Source organism: Hibiscus syriacus, unplaced genomic scaffold (genome assembly GCF_006381635.1).
Source record: "Hibiscus syriacus cultivar Baekdansim isolate YM2019G1 unplaced genomic scaffold, ASM638163v2 tig00110621_pilon, whole genome shotgun sequence".
NCBI lineage: Eukaryota > Viridiplantae > Streptophyta > Magnoliopsida > Malvales > Malvaceae > Hibiscus > Hibiscus syriacus.
In genome coordinates this window covers 1,914,083-1,941,350 of record NW_024062802.1, presented here as the reverse complement: position 1 = coordinate 1,941,350, position 27,268 = coordinate 1,914,083, and the positions used below count along the sequence as shown (strand labels likewise).

Genomic DNA, 27,268 nt, shown 5'->3' with positions numbered 1-27,268 from the left:
CCATTCGATTTCAGTTTAAATTCTAAAAACCCGTTTATTTTGATTCGGTTCAATTTTTACTAAAAAACCGAACCGAATATACCTCTATAATTGACCACCACAGCTCCTCCTCCACATAAAATGTGTCGGTACCACCCCTACAAGCGCTTGAGAGGCATGGATCACCGTCAATCACTGAGGAAGAAGGAGCAACGAAGAAAGTTAAAAGTAAAGGAGTCTCGGCGGAGGTGAATATGGATGAAGGAGACATTGCGATGATGGATGAAAACCCTAGTCATAACGATACACAGAGGGCAGCGCAACAATCATATGCAGGAGTAGTACGGGCCTCGAAAAACAAGGCTCGAATCTGTTGTCGCTCAATGCAATGGATGAGGTCGTAGTGGAGGAAAATGAATGCATAGTTGACCTGAGTGGACCAATCCCAACTATTAATTTCAAAGAATCGGTGCGCGCTAAGATTGACAAAAGTATGAAAAGAACTATCATGGTACGTCTTTTAGGACGCGCCCTAGGTTGAAAAGCTCTCCTAAACAGAATCCGAATGATTTGGCAATCACAAGGCCAATTTCAAGTCGTGGATCTTGAGAACGAATACTACATAATCAAGTTTGAGAATGAAAGCGACTATGTCAAGGTATTTACAGAAGAACCGTGGACGGTATACGGAAACTACCTAACAGTACAACCATGGAGCATATCGTTTTCTACAACTGAAAATCACCCCTCACATGTAATGGTTTGGGTTCGCCTACCAGGATTACCATACAGGTACTATTCGAAAGCCCTATTCTGGTATATAGCAGCAGCACTGGGAAGAGTTATTAAAATTGATTACAAGACTCATGCGGGGGACAGAGGTCGTTTCGCACGACTGGTAGTCTTGGTTGATTTAAATAAACCCTTAATCCCCTACTTTAAAATTGACGGAATCCTGCAACAAGTTGAATATGAAGGGCTTCAACAAATATGCTTTAAATGTGGCATATACGGGCACTCACAAGAAGGATGTGGAAGAGAACGAGAAGAAGAGTTAGGACAGTTTAAACAAAATCAAGAATGGACCTGAAATATCGCATCTATTTTTTACGGATGACATGGTACTGTTTGCGGAAGCCAGTTTAGATCAACCAGCGGTCCTAGGGAGCACATTAGAAGAATTCTGTCAAGTATCCGGACATAAGGTTAGCATTGAGAAAACTACTATTTTTTTCTCTAAAAATGTTGATAAGGATATGCGTCAAATGATCAGCTCTCAGTTTGGTTTCAAAGAAGTCAGTGACTTAGGGAAATACTTGGGAGTACCCCTACTCCATTCCCGAGTTACGAAGACGTCTTATCAATATATTGTGCAGAATGTAAGAGATCGCCTATCCGGATGGACTGCTAGGTACCTCTCCCTACCTGGCCGTATAACACTGGCAAAAACAGTTTTGGCGACGATCCCATACTATGCATGCAATCAACATTGATTCCGAAAAGAACATGCGAGGAACTGGAGAAAATAATAAGAATGTTTGTTGAGGGCAAGTCAGAACAGCAAGGTGACGCTTACCTTGTTAGTTGGAAAGATACTTGCAAGCCAACGTTGAAGGGGGGACTCGGTTTCAAGAATCTGACTATACAAAACGCGGCATTCCTATCAAAACTGGGACATAACCTAATCCACCAACAAGATCAACTATGGGTAAAGGTGCTCCGAACGGAATACAAATGGATTGAGGGTATTCTAGAATCATTGGAGAGGCGTTCTTGTTCGAGACTATGGATAGGGATCAGCTTGGTTTGGAATGAGGTACGTGAAGGACTGACATGGAATATAGGAGATGGAAAGTCAGCAGATTTTTGGTGGAATCCTTGGCTAGGGGATGTTGGAGCACTCCATTTTTTGGTAACAGACCAAACCAAAGTGGTAAGCTTACCACATGTGAAGGTAGCATCCATGGTTGATGATGAGGGACAATGGAAATGGAGTGAGTTAACGGGCTTACTACCCCAGAGAATAATTCTACGGCTAGCTGCCACGATCTCTCCCCATCAAGAACAAGTTAATGACAAACTTGGCTGGAAATGGAGGACGGATCGAAAATTCACAGTTAAATCTGCGTAAGATAAAAATGGACCACTTCAGAGCAACCCGGGGAACGAGAAGATCGCACATGGAGCTCTATTGCTAAATACCAAGGTATCCCAAGAATTAAAACATTCCTATGGCTAGTCACTGACGCCAGACAGAATAGTGATTATCCTGTAGGCTAGCTCCGACAGACGATTCACAAGAGAAAATTCGCCCAAAAACCAGAGAAAAAGTCTCTAGGGTTTAATAAAATATTATAAAATCAAAACTATCAAAAAGCAGTCCACAAGCCGGACTGTTATAACAAAAAAATCGTCTTTATTCGAATTTTGCCAAAAATAGCAAAATCCCGAAAATCACTCTAAATTGAAATTCGAAATAAAATAAGCAATCTCCCAAAAATCCGGCCTAAATCGGATTTAAATTGACTTCCTAATTAACAATCGAAATATTACCATAAATAGTAAAAATTAACTAAATCTAGTGATTCGGAGGGGAAAACGGCAGAATTTGAGGTTGAAAAAAAGGCCACAGGGAGCATAGCTCAATGTGCAGAGCGTGCGCGTCGAAAAGAACTTTCCGGATTGGGGTCTTATGCGCGATTATGACACCTGTAGCCAAAGTTATGGCCAAAAGACTGAAATATACTCAAAACGACCCCAATGAGGAATATGTCACAATCAATTCCCGCCTTTGCGCTGATCTGCCAACTCATGGTATCTCAGCGCCATCAACGTGCAATCTGACAGCTCAGCATCATCTGTCTCGGATCCCCCTGTATCAGTCACGCACAAGAAAATTCTAACAAACAGCGAAAGAGCTCGCCGCCATCTAACGACGGACACAAGCTACGGAGTATGTGGAGCGAGAGTAGAGTCGATATAGCATCTATTCAGGGAATGTCCAATAGCCTTATTGATATGGATAGAACAAGTGAAAACAGATAAGATTGCAGAATTCATGGCAATTGGAACCAAGGGGAGGATAAAGATAAATCTTGAAAAACCAGAGAGTTTCACTAAGGAGCCTGAAGCATGGGACCTATCATTCGGAGCAATTCTTTGGTCTATTTGGCTAAACCGAAACAATCGCATTTTCAACCCGAATGCAGAGCGGAAAGAATCGGTGCTGGAGCATAGCCGAAGACTGCATAATGATATGATCGCAGTAACTGTTGAAAATAAAATACTCACACAAACAACTTTTATTGAAATTCAAACAAATATTACAAGAGCACTCTCACTCAAAAATAAAAACTACAACTCACTCTTATAAGACTTTGTTTCTTCACTCACTTAGAAACTCTTAATTTTTCTTGATATTTAAAACAAAAATGGGAAGAGGTATTTATACTACTCAAGAACAATCCTACACCACACAAATAAATTAATTTAAACCATTACAAATTCAACAAATATCTAACTCCCACCTAACTAAATTGATATAAGCAATGACATCATTACTTAAATGATGTAAGCAATGACATCTTTAATTAAATGATGTAAGTAATGACATCAATTTAGTTTGGATTTAAGTTTAGGCTTCCATAATAGATCAAATTTATGATCCAACAGTAACACACACGAAGAAGAAGGTTCCGTCAGACAAATTCCAACGAAGTGGGTGCCTCCACCCCCAAGGTTGGGTCAAGATAAACACAGATGGCGCAAGGACAAACGAAGATGGTGCAGCAGTATGCGGGGGAGCTATTAGTAGAAATTAAAGAGAGTAGGCGATCGGGTTTGCTAAACATATCGGAATATGCACTGTAATTGAGGCAGAATTGTGGGGGTCTTAATAGGGCTGCAACAATCATGGATTTTAGGAGAAAAGAATGTCATCCTGGAGGTGGACAATTTAGAAGTGACACAACTGCTAAAAACCCAACAAAGCCGGGGACAGTCTTTCACGCTGGTAAGAAAGATCGACGAGCTGCTAAGAAGAGACTGGACGGTGAAAATCATGTCTGTTATGATTTGTCGTTTATTCCTTCACCTCTGTTATTCCCGTGTGATTTTGTGTTGACTTTTATCATTAAATTTTAGCTAATAACGAACACATCAAATGATCTCAAATAGTAAAAGAAAATATTATTTTTTAAAAGATTTTGAATTTAAACAGTTATGTCTGTAAAGTGTTTGTATATTGTTAATGACTAAAAAAAAACTTTGAACATATATTAATTTATAATCATCTCAAACTAACCAACGAAGGTTGGCTTGAGTGGAAGGGGCTCTGGTCACTTAAGCAAGTAGTCTCAAGTTCGAGCCCTTGTAGATGTGGAAAATCTTTTTGGGAGAGGTCCCCACCTTTCGTGCCCGACAGTATCTCAAAAGATTAGTCTCAGACGAAGCCTGGGGACACCTTAGGATACCCAAAAAAAATAATCAACTCAAACTATTTTTAAACCAGTGTGACTGGTTAATCGTTGAAATCAGGAATTTAAATAATGATATAAATGAAATGATGATTAAATAAAATCTTTAATGAGTGAAATTACATTTAATTAACAATTTAAAATACGAGTGTCTGATGAAAGTGAAATTGTCAACCATGATCGTTTTCTTCACTTGTTTCGATTTCTCAATGTCTGAAACATTTGTTGCTATCTATGATTTCAACCACTGAACAAAATCATTGAATACCTGATCAGAACTTCCACTTTCAGCGACACTTTTGGCAACCCTTTGCTTCAGTTCAACAATTCTTGTTCTGATATTATCATCGCCAATCAATTGTTCCACCTTGCTTTTAATCTCTTCTTTTCCGATTATATCTCTTTCATCCCTTTCGAATTTCAGTCCGACCTTCCAGATATCGCAAATGTAGCTCTCGTTCAGGAACTGGTCTGCAAAGTAAGGCCAGCACAAGAAGGGAACCCCATTGCTTACACCTTCAATGGTGGAATTCCACCCGCAGTGACTTATAAAGCAAGCAATCGATGAATGTTCCAATACTGCTCCTTGTGGTGCCCAACTCACCATCTTACCTCGATTTCCCACTCTTTCGATAAACCCCTGTGGGTAAACATGGTGTTTCCCCTTTGTAATATCTTCTCGGACGGTCCAAAGAAATGGCCTGTTGGCCAGTTCAAGCCCCAAAGCCAACTCTTGGAACTGGATTTCGTCAAAACTGTGAAACTACCGAATGCAACATATATGACTGAAGCAGGTGGTTGTTGATCGAGCCATTGTAAACAAGTTGGATCCTCAGGCCAGAAATTCCCTGACAAGTTCCCGAGCCGATCGACGGCTGAAAGCGGGCCGATGGGTAGGATTTGGGGAACCAAGTTGAACCCTTCAGGCTCCAATTCCAAACTTGAGTTGCAGAGTACCCAATCTACTGATTCAACAGCTTTGTTTTTCCCCCGTAAAGTATGGAAAATGATTTTCTGTGTTGAAGGAGAGCTTTCAATGTTACACCATACAAAGTTGGTTGGGTGTATAGCAGGCGTCATAGGTGACAACTGGAACACCTTATCTTTTATAAGTGGAGTGCCTGCAAAACACATTCAAATAATGAATCACAGTGTCAAGAATGAATCGAGAGGACTACCGGAACTATAATCTCTGAAAATATCAAATTCTCATATAATTTAGATTTTTTTTATCTTTTTATTAATAATATATTTAACTCATAATATTTTATAAGTTCACCCATTAAAATTTCATAAATTTACCTATAAAATAAAATATTGAGTCATACAACTCTCGATTATTCCGAAATTCAATCAGATCATCAGCATCTAAAACCGAGAGAGAAAAAATACTACAAACCAGTTAAAATAAAGATAGGGTCTTACCATTTTCATCAATCCATCCATCCTCAATATGCTTTGGGATACTAAGAAGCATCACTAGTTGAAACATCGAAGCCGGCCAAAATCCAGCCGTCGGAATCTCCAACTCCACCGCAACATCGACTACAAACCCGATGCTTAAATCAGCTAAAACACAAGTAATCTTATCTTCATTCAATGCATTAATCTTATGAATCAACTCCTTCAGGTGTCCAGGCATAACCTGGTTTATTCGTTCAGTTAACTTCCCTAGCTGGTTCCTGTCTTCCCCATCTTCCAATCCATCGGGAATAGAAACTAGCTGAAGGAAGCTGTTTCCGGCAACATTCTCGCCGAATGCATCGATGACTCTCTTGTGATTAAACTCTGTGTTGACAAAAGTGATTTTGAGGGCTTGTTTGGCTAAGTTTTGGGAGAGATTCATGAGAGGAATGACATGGCCTTGTGCTGGAAATGGAATAGCCAAAACATGCGGTATCCCCATTTCCTCGTGTTTTCTTTCTGTGTGTAGAATTCAGAACTCGCAATCTGATTTATAAGAGCAATGTGTGGTCATTATTCATTTCTCCAATGCTATCGTAATTATTTCTGATTTCATGCATGAAATCAAATAATAGGAAAACGAAGGATTAATTGTAAAATTGATCACTTTCTTCTTATACTTACACAAACAAATCTATTAAAATTTAAAAAAAATATATATATTAATCACTTATATTAACGATTTATTATATTTTTATCAATTATGTAATTGATTGTTATATCTTAATCATTAAATCGTTAATTTCGAAGATATGACACATTATAAAAAAGGGTTACATTTTAGTTTGATTTCTAAATCTTAGATAGAATATTAATCTAATCCTAGATTTTAGATCAAATATCATTTTGGTCATAAACTTTAGATATAATATCAAAAAATCGATAAAAATCTCTCATAATCGATCATCATTCATCATTGTCGCCTCTGATTAGCGTCGATCACCATCAACCACTATCACCGATGATTGTTGGACTCTAAAAATTTATAGTTCACTCCTTTTGACTTCCTCGAAGTGAATTTAGTATTTGTTTCACCGAAAAAAATACTTTGAGCTAAATAAATATAGGTAAGAACCTTCAACTTCTTTTTAAATTAAACTATAAAAATAAATTTATCATTATTATGTCTTTAAAATTAATGATAATCAAACTTGTAAATTTATCTATAATCAAATCCATAAATTCTTTCATAATATTATTATATTATAATCTTTTGTTATAGATATATTTCTTGTTTTGTCCAAATCCATTTCGATTTAATGTAGTATTATGTTTCCTTTCAAGAAAAATTTCAGATTTTAGTGTCTTTATTTTTTTAAAATATTATTGATAAATTTATTATTATTATTTAATTTTAAAAGAAGTTAAAGGTTTCTATGTTAGATTTATTGAGTTCGAGATATTTTCTAATGAAACGGACATTGAATTTGCGTTTAAGAGATCCAAAAGGAGTGAATTGGAAATTTTTGGAGTCTAACAGACGATGATGACAATCGATTCCAATCGACAATTATGATTGTGAGTGGTGGTCTACAATACGAGACTTTTGTTGAATTCAAATGTCAAATTGTCATTTTATCTAAAGTTTAGAGGTCAAAATGATATTTCATCTAATGTTTAAGGTCAACTTAATATTTTATCTAAAATTTAGGGATCATATTATAAATTAATCTATTTTTAACTAAAAGACCATGTCATCAAACTAACATGAGGTAATATATCGGTGTTAAAAATATAACAGCCGACAACGTAAGTGATTAAAATTTAATACATTGATAATATAAAAACTTTTATTTTTGAATTTGATTCACAAAATTATAGAAATATTAAAGTTAACTCATCAATCCAATAGTTTACCCTTTGATTAATGCTATTCCATAAGCAAAGTATTGTTTTTGGTGGAGGCTTTGTCTCTTTAATCAGCTTTTTCTAACCCGCAGCCTCTCTCCCTTAAATTATTTGTTCGGTCTTTCCGTTGCTTCTTTTTCTCAAACCTTCGGGGTTTTCATGTCTATTTTTCAACGCCTTAAAAGTAATAGAAACAATAAGACCAGAAATCACATCTCCTGAAAATTCTCTCCAAATTCCACCAATAAATCAGGTAAATAATAACTCTTACTAGTTAATTTGCTGCGAATCTCCTCCTAGCTGGTTAATCGTTGAAAACAGGAATTTAAATAATGATATAAATGAAAGGATGATTAAATAAAATCTGAGTTGTAGACCAATTAATGAGTGAAATTACATTTAATTAACAATTTAAAATAGAGTGTCTGAAAGTGAAATTGTCAACCATGATCGTTTTCTTCACTTGTTTCGATTTCTCAATGTCTGAAACATTTGTTGCTATCTATGATTTCAACCACTGAACAAAATCTTTGAATACCTGACCAGAACTTCCACTTTCAGCGACACTTTTGGCAACCCTTTGCTTCAGTTCAACAATTCTTGTTCTGATATTATCATCGCCTATCAATTGTTCCACCTTGCTTTTAATCTCTTCTTTTCCGATGATATCTCTTTCATCCCTTTCGAATTTCAGCCCGACCTTCCAGATATCGCAAATGTAGCTCTCGTTCAGGAACTGGTCTGCAAAGTAAGGCCAGCACAAGAAGGGAACCCCATTGCTTACACCTTCAATGGTGGAATTCCACCCGCAGTGACTTATAAAGCAAGCAATCGATGAATGTTCCAATACTGCTCCTTGTGGTGCCCAACTCACCATCTTACCTCGATTTCCCACTCTTTCGATAAACCCCTGTGGGTAAACATGGTGTTTCCCCTTTGTAATATCTTCTCGGACGGTCCAAAGAAATGGCCTGTTGGCCAGTTCAAGCCCCAAAGCCAACTCTTGGAACTGGATTTCGTCAAAAATTGTGAAACTACCGAATGCAACATATATGACTGAGGCAGGTGGTTGTTGATCGAGCCATTGTAAACAAGTTGGATCCTCAGGCCAGAAATTCCCTGACAAGTTCCCGAGCCGATTGATGGCTGAAAGCGGGCCGATGGGTAGGATTTGGGGAACCAAGTTGAACCCTTCAGGCTCCAATTCCAAACTTGAGTTGCAGAGTACCCAATCTACTGATTCAACAGCTTTGTTTTCCCCCCGTAAAGTATGGAAAATGATTTTCTGTGTTGAAGGAGAGCTTTCAATGTTATACCATACAAAGTTGGTTGGGTGTATAGCAGGCGTCATAGGTGACAACTGGAACACCTTATCTTTTATAAGTGGAGTGCCTGCAAAACACATTCAAATAATGAATCACAGTGTCAAGAATGAATCGAGAGGACTGACCGGAACGATAATCTCTGAAAATATCAAATTCTCATATAATTTAGATTTTTTTTATCTTTTTATTAATAATATATTTTAGTCTCATAATATTTTATACGTTTACCCATTAAAATTTCATAAATTTACCTATAAAATAAAATATTGTGTCCTACAACTCTCGATTATTCCGAAATCCAATCAGATCATCAGCATCTAAAACGAGAAAAAAAGTACTACAAACCATTTTTCAATTTGTATTTTCTCCATTCGCAACATCGAAGTCCTACTAACCAGTTAAAATAAAGATAGGGTCTTACCATTTTCATCAATCCATCCATCCATCCTCAATATGCTTTGGGATACTAAGAAACATCACTAGTTGAAAAATCGAAGCCGACCAAAATCCAGCCGTCGGAATCCCCAACTCCACCGCAACATCGACCGCAAACCCGACGCTTAAATCAGCTAAAACACAAGTAATCCTATCTTCATTCGACGCATTAATCTTATGAATCAACTCCTTCAGGTGTCCAGGCATAACCTGGATTATTTGTTCAGTTAATTTCCCTACTTGCTTCCTGCCTTCGCCATCTTCCAATCCATCGGGAACAGAAACTAGCTGAAGTAAGCTGTTTCCGGCGACATTCTCGCCGAATGCATCGATGACTCTCTTGTGATTAAACTCTTTGTTGACAAAAGTGATTTTGAGGGCTTGTTTGGCTAAGTTTTGGGAGAGATTCATGAGAGGAATGACATGGTCTTGTGCTGGAAATGGAATAGCCAAAACATGCGGTATCCCCATTTCCTCGTGTTTTCTTTCTGTGTGTAGAATTCAGAACTCGCAATCTGATTTATAAGAGCAATGTGTGGTCATTATTCATTTCTCCAATGCTATCGTAATTATTTCTGATTATAACTTAAATTGTGTAATGAAAAATTATTAAGTACACAAATAATTACAGATCTAACCATGAAATCAAATAATTGGAAAACGAAGGATTAATTGTAAAATTTGATCACTTTCTTCTTATACTTACACAAAAAAATCTATTAAAATTTAAATATATATATATATATATATTAATCACTTATATTAATAATTTATTAAATTTTGATCAGTTATGTAATTAATTGTTATATTTTAATCATTAAATCGTTAATTTCGAAGATATGACACATTATAAAAAAGGGTTACATTTTAGTGGAGGCTTTGTCTCTTTAATCAGCTTTTTCTAACCCGCAGCCTCTCTCCCTTAAATTATTTGTTCGGTCTTTCCGTTGCTTCTTTTTCTCAAACCTTCGGGGTTTACATGTCTATTTTTCAACGCCTTAATAGTAATAGAAACAATAAGACCAGAAATCACATCTCCTGAAAATTCTCTCCAAATTACACCAAGAAATCAGGTAAATAATAACTCTTACTAGTTAATTAGCTGCGAATCTCCTCCTAGCTTCGTTGCCTTTTTCTTCTCGATCTGCGGTTGGTTCATTACCTTTTTTTCTCTCCATTTTCGTTCATTTTTGGTGAAATTTTCGTCTATGAATTAGAAAGTTTGGATTTCTTTTACATATCATATAATAGTAGGGTTTGTTTTTGTTTCTGGGTCTGTTTTTTCTTTTTTATGATTTAGTCAAAGTTATGATTTTTTCCCTCTTGGTACTATTTCTAGGGTTATATTGATGAATATGGGTGGAATTTGAATTTGGTTTTTTGTTTTAGATGTTTGAAGTAAACTTGGGTTATGCTGGAAAATTTAAGTTCAGAATTATCTGAGTTTTTGAGGGTTACTAATGTGAATTGTTGAGCTAGAAAGGAATTATACGGCGTAGAATAATCGTGCTCAATCCCAAATTGGCTATTTAACAATGTCATTGAAGTGTTAGTTTTGCACTTTGCATTCGTGTATGATGTGTATCTGGCCTGTGGTAAAGGTAATTGAGTTGGGTTTAAGATGATAGATCTATGCTTCGGTGTCTATGAAGTTGACATTGTACAAATTCCATTTGCATTTAGAGGTTATTGACCCGGTCGGGTTGTTTTCAAGTACAATACGCCGGTCAGGAAGAGAATTTGTCTTTCTTATCCTTTCACAGACTTGTTTAGGACAGACCTTGTTTCCTGAAAAGAATGTTTTAGTTTTGAACACGGTTGCAATACCCTATATATTATCTTTTCTGTTGAATGCAACGTTTGATGTTTCAGGCTCCATAATACGGACATCTTGCTGCACAAAAGTATGTGCAACATTCATGTTCTGAGCTTAATATCGATCTATTGATGCTTTGACATTTAAAACTTAATTTTATTGCTTTCACAGGAAGCCCTCAGCTACTCAGCTTGTAGTTCTTTTACACCTTTTCCGATTTTCTGGAGCAAATTATCATCATTCGGCTTCTGATGGTCATTTTGCAACCCGAAAATGTCATTAGAAGAAGTTTTGAAGGTTGTTTTTCCCTTTTTAGATGGCGTAGACCTTGCAGCTTGTATGGTGGTTTGTAAGAATTGGAAACGCATAGCTAAAGATGATTACTTTTGGAAATGTGTATGTGCAAAGAGATGGCCTTCAATTTGCAAACGGCCCAATCCTCCTACTATAACCTACTATAAAATGTATCAAACGTTCTATAAACGGCAGCATCAGCGAACACTCCTCCCTCCAAGACTTTCCTTCGATGACTTGGAATTCTTCATTGACGTTTGGAGTGAAGATAAATTGATTTTCTCTGATGTTATCCCTGGTCCTGTCCTCCAGAGAGGAATCAATGTCCTGCCGACTGGATTTGTGACATGCTCAAGTTTCATCTGAGGGTCCCGAGTACAAGATGACCTTACCTGTTGACCAAGGTTCACCGTTCTTGGAGCCAGACTGTGAGTGTTTCAGTGCTTGTGGGGCGGAAGGATTCGAATAAAGTTGCTTGTATAAATTAATAAATCACTGTTTGATTACATAGATGTACAGCTCAGGGCCCTAGCTTTCGACTACCTTGTCTTCTCTCCCAATTATCCCTTTATTTCGGGATCCGGGCATGGATCTCCTTGCTTTTCACAGAAGACGGAAACGACGGTGTCATGGATGTTTTTGGCATTGAGCTGGACTTTTGTGATGCTGCCAATTCTAGAGAAGAGGTCCTGTGGCTATTAGACGTGCTTGATTGGAAATGAATGGTGGAAAGCTTGGCGTCCGAGACCAGGCATAGGAAAGAAAATGAAGTAGAGATGTGATAATAATATGTTCAGCCTTCACTGCGCTTTTCAGCCTTCACTGCGCTTTTCATGGTGGATTCTTTCAACATATGTTATTCGGACCCGGAAGATCATTGGAGGTTCTATATTCATGTGTTAAACGTGAACATGGAGCACGAATACTTCAAGAGAAATGAAGAGTTCAAGCAACATGACTTTCAACTGGAAATAATTCGAATCCCCTTGCATTCCTGGCTCAAGTGACATCATTTAAGTTTGTACATTTGAACTATGTTGTACTCATTTTAATCGATAAATATGAACAGATCTTTGTATTTAACTTTCTACACAAACTGTCATATTCTAAGACCGAGTCTCATTACCGACATGAAATACACAGGAACCAGAACTATGGGTTGTTCAAAGCAGAAGAATTTTAAGTTGGTAATAATCATAACACGGTGGAAGAAGGATGCTTTGAATGAATAATTAAGCAGATTATATTTTAAAAACTATAAATTTAAAAACTATATATAATAAAATTATTTTTTTTATTTTTTTTTAAAAATATAATTAATTTCGAACCCTTTAATATTGTTTTCTAGATTCGCCCCTAAGCATCAAACCAAATTTGGGTCCTTTTATCCATAAATTTTCACTGGGGCCTCACATACTTAAAGATAATTCTATTAAACGTGATAGAAATTTATTGTAACCAGCCAATGCCTAAAAGTAATACTTCATTTTCAAGGCAGCACAAAAACATGTTTTCGTTATTTGTTATATTTCCGGAATTCATCTTTAAAAGTTGTGTCTTTGGCGAGACTCTTTTGTTTTAAAGTTTTCAAAGAATTATATCTTTCTAAGTACATGAATATCGTTCCTGAGCTAATCATAGTACATAGGCAATATCTCCAACAGTCTCACATGATTAGTAAAATGAAATTCAAATCTAACGATTAAATCTATTTAGAATACTAACCTACGAGTAGTTATAAGGATAGTATGTCTTACATTACTAGTTAGAGTTACTATAATATTTAATCAAAACTAGAGAGGAATCTCTACTTTCTTTTCCTTTACTTTTATGCCCCTCTCATCTTTTATCTCTCAGACTCTCACAAAGAAAAACATGCATTATCTTACTAACTGTTGCTTTCTGCTCAAATAAAAAGGATGAACCATCAACTATTGACTAGACAAACTTGTTTTCACTAATATTATTAAAATTTTGTTCAACCACGTTATGGGTGGAAAAAATCATGAAAGAATATTTTGGAATATAAGAAAATATTATTAACGTGTAATAGTATTATCAATATTTTTATCTTTCGAACTGTGTTAATCGATATAACTAAGCTTTCGAGGTCATGAAATCTGCATAGTTTTCAATGAAACAAGGCCTAGCTATATAAAGTCTGGAAGCCAGTAATGTCATATTGGCCGAGTTTCCTTCTGATACTTCCATAATCAAGTATGCGAGACATGACCTCCATAATAAAGTCCGGAAGCCAGTAATGTCATGAAAAACAGTGCAAGTTTCACTGAAGCTAGACATATAAAGTCTGTATGCCGTCAATGGCGTCTTGGCTTAGATTACTTTTAAGACTTCCAAGAGCAAGTACGGGATACATTATTGCATTTCAATCTGTACTATGATCGAGGCCGGAAGTCTGCCCTAGTTCATGCATGGCTCCAGATTGCAGGTCCAGTTGTTTTGGTCCTGGATTAGAACTGATGCTCCAGTTGGTGTGATTATTATCAAGCTCAAGCCCCCCCCATCTGGTGCTGCATGACCTATACCATAATAGACGCTAGCAAGTTTAGTGAAAATAATTTTAATATTTGCTCCATCGCCAGGGTTTATCTTTTTGAAGGCAAATTTAGGAACAGCATTTTCCCATGTTTTGAATGCTCTGTCAATGGCGGCTTGTGGATCCAAACCCATCGGCAAGGAAGAAGTAGACAGGAAACCGTAGGTCACCGGGAAGCTGTTCCATTTAGGATTCCCCTGGAAAACGGAATAGTGAGCAACCAAATGAAACGAACTGTAATTATTGCCATGGAGGATACCACAACTTCCATTTTGGCCTGGCTCATGAGTTTGAAGAGATTCAAGTTATGAACTGCCATTGCAAGCTATGGTGGAAGATGTAAGATCATTTATAATGCTTAAGTTGTGTTGCCTGCAACATCAAGGAAGGTCTCCATGTTAATCGAGTCCGGAACAGATTATGCCTTGATGTAACGCGGTTAAAAAAGAACCGCGTTGAGACTTGAGAGCCTTAAAATAAATAGATACTAAATGCGGCACCGTTTCACTTGCCAGTCAATTTCCGTTGACAATACTTTCCGTCGGCAACCACGTTACGTATTTACCCTAATGATGCGTTTGATTAACGGAATATAAGATTATTACTGGGAATAAAAGATTACCAGAGAATAGGATTACTGGGAATGTTACATTACTGTATTTAGTTTGTTTGGCAGGAATGTAAGATTATAGTGTTTGGTTGAAGGAATAAAAATTACTAGAATGTTTATTTTACCAAATTGTCCTTGTTTTATATTTTTAACAAGTGGAATTCTAAATATTTAAATGAAAATATTTAAACAAAAATTGATAATATATTATTATTATTTTAATATATACTTTTTTAATAAAATTTATATAATTTTTGTTTTTATAAATTTAAAAGATAAATGTGTAGAATAAAGAGAAAATATATCATGTATTATTTTAATTTTAATTAATATTAATTTTTACTTAATTTATCTAAAAATATATTAAAATTTTACATAGCTTCATGGAGATCTTTCTCAAGCAGCTTTCCAAAGTCGGTGCAAAACACATGGTTGTGTAAGTTCTTCATGCAAATGAAGAGGGAGACCTCCAAAACCGAATTTCGATGAACACATACTAGTCTCTTCTTTCATGAATGCAGTCCGTTGTACACCATATTGATTAACTATGTAATTGATGGACATACCTCAAACTTCAAGTACCCGAAAAACTATTGTTTTATGTTTTCGCCCTTGATTTTTTTAAGTTAAAATTGTAAAAATGTTCAGACATCATGTAACACTCCACCTTCGAACAATGCACATGGTCATTATATGGTTGGAAACATTTTATTCACACCATATATGTTTGCACGTTCTTGTCTTGCAAGACCGCTTTATGTGGCTATAGTTATATATTTCATCAACAGAATCTATAATATGCTGATAGGCACCAGTAAGAGAGATTCCCAACTGAAAATTACAGATTTTGGTATTGTCAACATCATACACAGGCTATTCTCAATCCGGGTGAGAAGAATGACAGACGACATATCCGGATTTGCGGTCTAGCCGCAAGAAATCTGTAGGGTTTTTAGTAGTTGGCTAGATAAGAACTTGAAGGCTTTTAATCTGATTTGTTAGCTCCATATAGTTGAGGGTCTGTTTGATAGAACACAACATCACCGGTGTCACTCACATAATGATCCTTTTTCAAGCTTCGTACAAGGATCCCGAGCAAATAAAACGGGAAAGGCCCAGATTTCTGTGGCTCCCGGTAGTATTTCCCAAGCATCGACTTAGCTGCTTCGGTCTGCAATTCAAGTTCATGTAACATTTTTTTCAGTATGGGGAACGACTTAGCTGCTTCGGTCTGCAATTCAAGTTCATGTAACATTTTTCAGTATGGGGAAACATGATTGATGTAGGAAAAGGAGATGGTGATATACTCAAGGCTTCAATTAAGTGATAGCGTGGGATTTGGGGAAGAGATGATGTATAACATGAGTTCCGATATCGTGATGGATGTTGTTGAGCCATCCGTAGTCTTAATCGAGTGTCGTAAGCCCTCCTCTCAAATAACTCCATTCATGGTTAATAAACATAGATCAATTCAATAACAAAGTAGAAGTTCAATAACATGATGTTCCATGGTGCAGCTGAAACAGTTCCAAACCTTCCCTCGGTACCACGGAAACTTCTCGTCGTGGCCGTGGTGGTGTAGGTAAGTTACCAAGTCGAGCCACATGAAGAATATCTGCAATTATACCAAATTCGAGAGATATAATACAGAAAAACAAAGACTTTGAAGAAATATGTGCTTCAAGGGACTGAAATACCCAGTAGGAATCTCGTAGAGCTTAAGCAACTGAGTTGGCCCCATTGCAAAAGATAAATACACAAGCAAACCAATCATTTCTGCCCAACAGGCAATGGAGGTGATTATATTGTCTTTCATTTGGACCAAACAAATCGCTCCCCGAATCGAAATGTGAACCTTTCCCAGGACTTCGACCTCCACTATAAATGAATCGATAACAACGCAAATCACAAGCTCATAAACAAGAATTCAACAGACGAATCATCGACGGCTTACCAGATAGATTGGCTAAGCAAGCTTGGGAAAAGGCAAGGTGAACCTCAGTAATCTAGTTGCATTATTCAAACTCTTGTAAATTTTCTCAAACAACTGCAAAAAGGAAGAGTAAATCATAATCACTCGAAATGAAAATCACACTTGTTTTCTCCCTCGCAGAAGATCGAAGACGTTACCGGATGCCACGCGTTGTCGTTTTCGACATGTCTGTGATTCTGATTATGTGTTCTATGGCTGATTCTCCTGCAGATTGATATATATAGTCAAAATTGTCATCAGATTCATTATATGGGACCAGATTAAGAGTATTCAAGGCACTAAGACTAACCATCCATGGTATGGGACAATAATGAAGAGGATGACCAGCAACACTGTTCAATGCCGTATTGTTGGAGAAACTACCATGTCCACTGAAAAGAGGAAAAAAACAACAAAACAAAACACATAAATCAACTTCCAAATTGAAGAAAAAAAATCAAAAACATCAATGTCGGCCAGGTTGAAAGGAGGTGGCGCAGTAGGATCAAATCCCCCATCATCTTCTTCTTCTTCTTCAACCCCATTAATGGTCTCAACAACCTCCAAAGGAGCACTCACATTCAAAGAACCCACAAAGCTCCTCTTTCTACACCAAATGGAGACCTTGAATAGAGAAGAATCGGGTAAAGTTCTGACCTTTAGGCCATTGTTGTTGGTGTTTGAAGGAATTGAAGGTATGGGTTTTGAATAGAATCTGATTAGGAAAGGGTCTTAAGCCGCCTTCTGACAAAACCCAACTGGTCATTGCTTGCTGTGAGTCCTCAAAGATTATGAGGCTAATGTCAAAAAGTTTCAGCCTTTAAAAAGGACATCAGATAAGAACAGAGAGACATACATGGAAAGAAATAAAGCAGACAACGAACAATGTGGTCTTTGAAATCAGAAGAGGAATTGAACTCTATGAGCTTTTATCGCCAATTCGAAGAAAATGACTGTTTTCCTTCACAACAACAAGCTAACTGGGTAAGAATATATTCCCAGTAAAACAAACTCAAAAAATACTGTTGGTATTAAGATATTACTATCACTTGGGAATGTAGCCCCATCCAAATCTAAGTATCTTAACCTGAAAAAAATATTCCCTTAGGAATGCAAAAATCCATGATCCAAACGCCCCTCAGTTTTTTTATAGTCAAATCATGGAATTATTGGAAAAAGAAAAGAGTAAACAGAAACATTGTTGATTATAAATATCCCGCTCTTCATATTTTCCATATCGTCGCTGAAGCAAAGCTCCTCTCTTCCCTCTGATTTCTTTCGTCTCTATTTAAGAAAGGAATTTCTTGAGGTAAATTCATACAAATTATTCCATTTTATTTCCTTTAGATATATCCTCTTTATTGATTTGATTTTATCGGACTTTAGCTTCATTTAGCGGGTAGTGTTGTTTTCTTGCTTCTTTTTCTGCTTCAATGAATGAGTTTTGTTTTTTCTGAGCTGTTGGTTCTTGATCTGAGTTCCCATTTCACAAGATTTGATTTCTCTCTCCTTTTTTACATTGGTTTTTCATGAATCGAAATGTGTAGTTTTTGTCTTTTTCAGTTGACATTATTTTGATGGTTGATTGCTTTAAATTATTATTTCTGAAGTAAAGTAAATAGTTTCCGGATTTGTATAATAAGCTCGTTTTGATTGGTTTAACCAAACAGATTTGTTTTTCAATGTGTGACCCTCGGTTGATCTGTAAATTATGTTAATATTTTGGTTAAGAAACTTGAAATGGAACTTTGAATTAAAGCTAAGTCTATGGATCTGAATTGAATTGTATTAATTTAATTAGTTTCTCTCCGAATTTCTGGATCTATTGTTTTACTGATCTCTCTCCGAATTTCTGGATCTATTGTTTTACTGATCTGTTATTAAAATGTACCAGAGATAGTTGTTTGTGCATCAATGAGTCCGAGAGTAACATGGTCTAAGAGGGTCGTTTAAGCATTATTAGAGTATGGCCTAGTTTTCATGTTTAGAGAAGCACTTGAAAATTTGATGATCAGATGTTGACATACAACTTGCCATATGAACTTTATTGTTTTGAAAATGAAATGAGTTGTTAAGTTTCTTCTAGATTTTTGATTTGGGTAGATTCAGGAATGGCTCCGCTATATGATATTTGAATAGTTGCTTCTCTTTTTTTAGGTTGTAGTATACAAGAAAATGAAGATCCGTTGCATTGGAGCTGGTTAGTTGGTGGGCCTACAATGCTGTGATCGCGCTTAAATGTCCGATATTGAAGTGGCTGTTGTCGATATCTCTGAACCTAGGATTGCTGCCTGGAACAGTGACCAGCTCCCTATCTATGAGCCTGGTCTTGACAATGTTGTGAAAACAATGTCATGGCAAGAACCTTTTCTTTAGCACTGATGTAGAGGAACATATGCGTGAGGCGATATAGTCTTTGTTTCAGTCAACACTCCCACCAAGACTAGCGGGCTAGGAGCTGGCAAAGCTGCAGACCTTACATTGGGAAAGTGCTGCCCGTATGATTGCAGATGTATCGATATCCAACAAGTTGTTGTTGAGAAATCAACAGTCCCTGTCAAAACTGAGGCAATTGAAAAGATCCTCACCCACAACAGCAAGGAATCAATTTCCAGATCCTTTCAAACCCAGAATTTCTTGCTGAGGGAACTGCAATTCAAGATCTTTTTAACCCTGATCGTGTTCTTATCGGAGGCTTTCTTCGATATTAATATAAATAACAAAAAAAATTTTTTAAAAAAAAAATAATAATATAATTTATAAAAAAATAGGATTTATTTATTAAGAATATCAGAAAAAGAACTTCTAGGTGCTTTAAGACAGTTCTTTTCTTCATTATTAATAAATAAATATTAAAAATGTAATAATTTTTCATAAAAATGATTTAAATAAATTATAATTTTTTATAATATTTATATAAATTATTATAGACTAAGATAATAATAAATAATAATTAAAGCCATAATTAAAATATAAAAGTGATAACGAAATAATATTGTAATTAATAATGATCAATAAAAGAAATAAAATTATAAAACTAATATAAGTATCAAAAATAAAGATAATAATTTGAAATATTATGAAAGATAATGGTTAATAGTGTAATTAACCTAATTAATTAATACGGGATTAAATAAAAAATACTAAACTATAAGGGACTAATTTGATATATTTCTAAATATATATTTAATACTGGTAAGGACTAAAACATAATAAAATAAAATTCAAAAACTGAATTAAAATGTTCAGAAATTAATTTTAGTGACTAAAATGAATAATTATAAAACTTGGATGGCTACGGAAAGAATTTAGCCATGCGCGAAATTACAGATATACCCCTCGCAAAACGACGTCGTTTGAGGAGGGGTATAAATCCCAAACGGCTGGCCCGAAGGGCCAGCTCTCTCATTCTCCTTTCTCCATTCTCTCTCTCAAACGAGAAATTTTTTTCTCTCGCTTCTCTCTAAGTTTCCCTCGCCGGAGGGAAACCGCCACCGTTGGCCACCCTGTTCAGGCTCCGATCGTCGCCGCCGGCCGCCGTCTCCGGTGGCCGAAGATTACCAAATTACACCAAATTAGGATTTGAGCTCCTAAAGGCCAAATCCGATTACAGTTGATTTTTTTATGACGATTGTGTGTACATTGTTTTCCCCACAGTAAGCCAAAAGCATAGTCGGAATTTTACCATCATGATGAAGTAAAAGAAAGGCTATGGAGCTATGCCTAATATTCTTGTGTTTGGGGAACTTTTGTTCTGTTCGATTTAAACTTTTATCATGTGTTGATTTTTTGAAATTCATAAACGATTTGTCCTTTCAATGGATATTGAAACTTTTTTTCCTCATGCATGTAGAGTATTACACTATTACTTTCTATTTTTTTTTTTAATATGTTTAGTGGAATATTTGAACTTTCATATTTTTCAAAATATAGACCAAATTATATGTAAATATGAATAGGTATATTTATTATACAAATAATATTACGTAAAATTATCAAAAGGATAATATCATGATTAATTATTTTTAATTATCACTTTCAAATTATCGAGATTAAATTATTCTAACGTATCAATTTTTTGAATTTCAAATGAAGGCCTTTTTCGTACTTGGAAATTGATAGGGTAAATTACCTATTTGGTCTCCATAAATTACCTTTTTCGTACTTAACGTTATATTTTTATTTTTATTTTAATCATATTTCATGAAAAAATTAACGATCATATTGATATATCACCATAAAATAATATCATATTTTCATTAAAAAAAATATCACATCAACATCACTGTTAAAAAATTAAGGGCAGGTGATCAAAACGTAATACTACATAATGTATAATTTTATTTAGATGATCAAAACAGAAACTTAGAAATATGTAAGACCAATAGGTAGTTTACCCAACGAACTAATGCATATAAACATAAATTTCCGGTTGAAAAAAAGGCGTATTGCCGACAGAGAACCAACTTAATGAATGGGCAATCTCTGGTCTTCTCCATAAGCAAACAATGCAAATCTCTTTTAAAAACACTGCTGCTAAATCCCTCACCAAAACAACTCAACTCCATGCCTTAATCATAACGTCAGGTCTCCTTTCCCCCCATTTCTCTGATCTTTCATCGGCTTATGCCTACTGCGGTCACATCGAAAATGCTCGCAAACTGTTTGATGAAATGCCTCAACCAACCTTGTTTTCATATAACATGATGTTCAAAATGTACACAAAGCATGGGTTTTATCTGGAAACCCTCAATTTGTTTGTTGAGATGGTTAGCCTGGGTAAATGCACGGCGGATAATTTTTCTTACCCTTTTGTTTGTAAGGCTATTGGGGAAGGAAAATTGGTTGGTTTTGGTAGGGTAGTTCATGGGAGAGCTTTGATGGGTGGTCTTGAAAAGGATAGTTTTGTGATGAATTCTTTGTTGACAATGTATATGAATTGTGGGAAGAAAGAGGAAGGAGGGAAAGTTTTTGATTTTATGTGGAAGCCTAACGTGGTTTCATGGAATTCGATGATTAGTGGGTACTTTAAAAATGGATGCGCCAAGGAAGCTTTGGGGATTTTTAATAAGATGGTGGATGATGAGGTGGTAATGGACTGTGCTACCGTTGTTTCGGTTTTGCCTGTTTGTGGATTTTTGAGGGCTCTGGAGGTTGTAGAAGGGTTTATGAGTTGGTAAAAGAGAAGGGCTGGGAGAAGGAAATAGTAGTAAGGAATGCATTGGTGGATATGTTTGCAAAGTGTGGAAGTATGGGGAAGCTAGGTCGGTTTTTGATGGTATGGATCAGAGAGATGTGGTTACTGGACTTCTTTGATCAATGTGCATATTTCGAATGGCGATTTACGAGCTGCACTGAGACTCTGCTTCTCGATGGTACTTGAAGGTGTGAGACCTAATTCGGTTACCGTTGCATCTTCTTTCAGCTTGTGGGGAGTCGAACAATTTAATGGACGGTAGGTGTTTGCATGGTTGGGCAATAAGGCAAAAACTCGAGTCTGATGTTATGGTGGAGACTTCATTGATTGATATGTATGCTAAATGCAATCGTTTGGATCTTAGCTTTCGAGTTTTCAAGAGAACATCGAAAAAGAAAACGGTTCCATGGAATGCAATTCTTGCTGGGTGCATTCATAATAGACTTGGAAATGAAGCAATAAAACTTTTTAAAGAAATGCTGATAGAAGGTGTGAAACCTGATGGTGCTACCTTGAAGAGTTTTCTACTGCATATGCCATCCATGCGGATTTACAGCAAGCAATGAACATGCATTCTTATTTGGTAAGGTCTGGATTATTGTCAAACAGTGAAATCGCTACTGCGGTGGTTGATATATATTCCAAATGTGGTTGTTTAGAATCTGCTCACATGATCTTTAATGGGATACCTGACGTGAACAAGGACATTTATGCATGGAGTGTGATAATAGCTGGTTATGGAGCACATGGGCAGGGTGAGGTTGCTGTTTCTCTTTTCATAGAGATGGTTCGAGCTGGGGTAAAGCCCAATGAAGTGACTTTCGGTTCTGTGCTGCATGCCTGCAGCCATGCTGGTTTGGTGGACGAGGGTTTGGATTTGTTCAATTTCATGCTTAGAAACCACCAAATAAGCCGCAAAACTGATCATTATACTTGCATTGTTGACCTTCTTGGCCGTTCTGGCAGACCAGATGAAGCTTATGATATCATTAGAACAATGCCGTTCGCACCTAATCATGTCGTTTGGGGAGCATTGCTCGGTGCTTGTGTGATACATGAGAATGTCGAGTTGGGGGAGATAGCTGCGAAGCAGCTTTTCGAGCTGGAGCCGGAAAACACTGGAAATTATGTTTTGATGGCTAAAATATATTCTGCTGTCGGAAGGTGGGAAGATGCTGAAAATATGAGACGTATAATAAATGAAATCGGATTGCGGAAAGCACCAGCTCACAGTTTGGTTCAGGTCAGAAATATGTGAAATTTTGTACAAGGATAATTATTTGAATGACTAAAAGCCTTAGCTTGAAATTAGACTCGAAGTCCATATGAATATCATATGCCAAGGTTAGCGTCTAACTCATACAAATACTGAAGAATTTTTGTAGTCTAAAATGGATTTTCTTTAGGCTAAAACTTTATCAGGGAAATATAAAATAATCTATTTTGCATATTACTCTATGTGAAATTGCATGCACCCTACGTCTACCACGTGTTCACTACATAGGTTGTTCGTTAATTACTATTTTGGAAGTACTTCTAAGAGGTAACGGTGATTGTTCGAGATAACAATCAACTTGATAACCAACACAATAAAGAGGGTAGTTCTGCTGTGCGGCGCCTAAAAATGACTAATATATGGCGTGATCGGTTAAACAAGTGATCGGTTAAAATTTAGACCGGTTATGTTATATTATTTAACCGGAAATATTATCAAGTACAATAACATATTAAGTAACGCTTATATAATGTAATAGATAGCGCTTATATAATAAATAGGTATTTAACCGAAATATTATCAAGTACAATAAAATATTAGGTAGCGCTTATATAATGTAATAGGTAGCGTTTATATTGATCTATTTTATAAGTAAACCGGTATATTTATACCGGTAACATTACAAATTTACCTATTACATTATAATTATCGGTTTCGATATTTTTTAGATCGATACTTTTTATAAATGTATCGACACTATATGTTACCTTTTGTCATTTATAACCGATTTTGTTATTTTTACATGTTATATTGTTATGGATCGATACATTTTTATAAAGTATCGACACTTTATTGGCGCTATAACTTCTTCTCTTTAAATTCCAAAAGTGTCGATACGTATAATAAATTATCAACACTTCAACATAACCGGTAGCACTTTACCTGTTTTATCATTTCGAGATCGGTTTTGTCATATTTTTACCTGTTATATTGTTATGGATCGATACATTTTTATAAAGTATCGACACTTTATTGGCGTTATAACTTCTTCTCTTTTAAAATGTAACATTTATCTAATATGTTGAAAGTGTCCATACTTTTTATAAAAATGATCGATACTTTTTTTAAAGTTATGTAATTTATGTTTCAATCCTTTTTTAATAGTGTTTCATATTTTCCACCTACAATATTAATTTAATAATTTTATTTACATAAAAAATTATTTGATTGTTTTGATATTTTATAAAATATATTTAAAATTTAAATTTAACAATATTAACCAAAGATAATAATAAATATGTAATATATGTTTATTGTTTTAATTTAATAATAATATATACCGTAACATAAAAAAAATCATTAGACGCGTATAATTACTAAATTGATATATCTTAAAACTCACTCAAAAGATAACCTTAAATTAATGTTTTCCACAGTAAAATAAGTATAGACACTTTTATAAAAAAGATAGATACTTTACAATATAAGCGTTACTTATTACATCATATTTTTACCTATTATATTGTAAAGTATCGATCCTTTTTAGAAAAAGGATCAATACTTTCAACATATCAGGTAACATTATGAAAAAAAATGTAAAATTTACCTAATATGTTAATTTACCTATTAAATTATAATTATTGGTTTTGATGTTTTTTTGGGTCGATACTTGTAGAAAATGTATTGACACATATTTAGGTAGTTATTGTACATACCTAAATATGTACTGCGAATTTAATGTTGTACCCACCCTTTAACTACCACTACCAATACCACATCCTATTGAAAGCAGCACGACTGAAACATGTTCAAAATGAACATTTGCTTACATCTCCATCAACTCCGAGACCACTGAACTTGCACAACAAAATTTTTGCTATGGATCATATTGATGTAGACAATGTTAAGCCAACCGATGAATGCCATGAAGTACACAATGTTGATGAATCTGACAGATTGGTTGGTTAGCTCTTCTTTTCACGTGATCAAGTTTGATACTTTTACAAGGGATTCGCACGGGAACATGGGTTTAGTGCACGTAAGGGAACAACACGGCTTGACGTGGAAGAGAATGTGGAGACATAAGAATTTTGTTGTTCCAAAGAAAGGTTTCGAGTATCAAAAGTCAATACTGTTGATCGTCAACGTGCTCATACGCCAGTCACAAGAACATGATGTAAGGCTAGAGTCTTAGTTACAACAACAAATACAAACGATCAGTGGGTTATAAGTCAGTCTGATCAGAAACATAATCATGCATTGTGCACACCTGCTATGACACCATTTATGCGTTCTAATAGAGCTGTAAGTAAGGCTGATATCGATGAGGTAACAACATTGAAAGAGGTCGGTGTTGGCACGTCACAAGTAATGAATTATTTAATGCAGCAGGGGGCTATCATAATGTTGGATTTACACATAAAGACCTCTACAATGCACTTCAAAGAGGTAAAGCAAAGGAAATCGTCGATCGATGGGGATGTGAATGCGCTTATTGCCTACTTTGATTATAAGAAACATGATGATACCTGGTTTTTTATGACATACTCGGTAGACGAATCGGGGGCATTGTATAATCTTATTTGGTCGGATTCTAAATCGAGATCGGATTACACATGCTTCGGTGATGTAATTGCGTTCGACACAACGTACAAAGATAATTTGTATGGTCGACCAATTATGCCTATTGTCGGTGTCAATCATCACCATAACACAATTGTGTTTGCCACTGCCATAATCGCTGACGAGACGTCTCAATTTTTCGAGTGGGTGTACAGAATTTTTTCGAAGCCATGATGAATAAATCACCTATTTCAGTTGTCACCGATGGGGATAGGGCAATGCAGAGGGCTATCAAATCTGTTATCCCTTATGCTAAGCACATATTATGTTATTGGCATCTTTCTCGCAATGCACAAGCTAACATCGGTGACCCAAAGTTTACAGCAGCATTCTCAAAATGCATGGCTTCCTGGTGGACAACCGAAGAATTTGATATTCAATGGCGTTCGGTTGTTTCAGAATTCAACGTCCAAAAGCATCCATGGGTGATTGAGAAGGGAAATACACGACACTTATGGGCACAAGCATATCTATCTGGTCATTTTTTTGCCAATATTCGTTCAACACAAAGGTGCGAGTCTATGAATGCTTCACTAGCGATTGCACTAAAACACAATAAGATATATTTAGATGTTGTTCGTGCAATTGAAGATGAAAATTAGTAGAATGCGTATGAACGAGTTGAAAGCGGATTACTTAAGTTCCCATACGAAGCCCTTTCAGATCACAAAACTGGTCGACCTTGAAAGCCATGCCGCTACGATTTTTACCCGCAAATCTTTTCGTGTGTTCCAAGATGAACTTATACAGGAGACATTGTACCGGATTGAGGCAGAGATTAAGTCCTTATCAGATGAATGTCAACATTATATTTTGTCAAAGTACGCAGAAAAAAATAGGAAATTTGAAATTAGTTTTGATTCTCGTACGAAAAATCTAATTTGCTCCTGCAAAAAATTCGAGACCGTTGGACTTCTGTGTCGCCATCAACTTCACATTTTGAAGCACTTGGATTACACATATTTTCCCGGGACTTTGATTCAAAGTAGGTGGACTAATGATGCGAAGGCTTCTGCACCCAGTTATGTTGACATGAATGTGTATCCAGAAGTGATGCAAATGACAATGTTCGATGCTCTACGTTCAACTTCAAGTAGGTTATACTACATTGCATCAAAGACATACGAGTCTTTCAAAACCGCAAGAGATGAGATGAAAAAACTAATAGAAGAATTAGAAAACTCGTTTGGTTTGAATGATTCAGTCAACCAAGTGACCCTCAATGAAAACAATACAAGCGAAAAGAAGTGCTGAAGAACAAGGTCGAGAAGAAAATTAGGCGATGTGGGTACTGCAACGGTAAGGGACATAACAAACTAACATGTCCTCAAGTCAAGCTCAGTTTGAGTACAAGCACACAGCCTACATCAATTGATTTTTTCGAAGACGGAATGGAATGACAACGATCTCCATATATCGTAAGTATCAACATGATTCCTATTGTGTATAAGAAACATG

At 35.9% G+C, this 27,268-nt stretch overlaps 1 protein-coding gene and 4 pseudogenes across 1 annotated transcript; 2 read left to right on the top strand and 3 right to left on the bottom strand.

The window, feature by feature from the left end:
- Positions 1–4,634: 4,634 nt before the first annotated feature.
- On the bottom strand, positions 4,635–6,447 carry LOC120136105 (annotated as a pseudogene).
- Positions 6,448–7,834: 1,387 nt separating this feature from the next.
- Positions 7,835–12,670, top strand: LOC120136133 (annotated as a pseudogene).
- LOC120136134 (UDP-glycosyltransferase 83A1-like) lies at positions 8,269–10,012 on the bottom strand. The gene is given in 2 exon segments (XM_039152247.1): positions 8,269–9,158; positions 9,487–10,012. Coding segments are annotated over 2 exon segments (1,401 nt in total). The 5' UTR covers positions 9,998–10,012.
- Positions 12,671–15,742: 3,072 nt separating the features above from the next.
- On the bottom strand, positions 15,743–17,541 carry LOC120136132 (annotated as a pseudogene).
- A 3,704-nt stretch (positions 17,542–21,245) lies between these two features.
- LOC120136131 lies at positions 21,246–23,408 on the top strand (annotated as a pseudogene).
- The last annotated feature ends 3,860 nt before the right edge of the window (positions 23,409–27,268 follow it).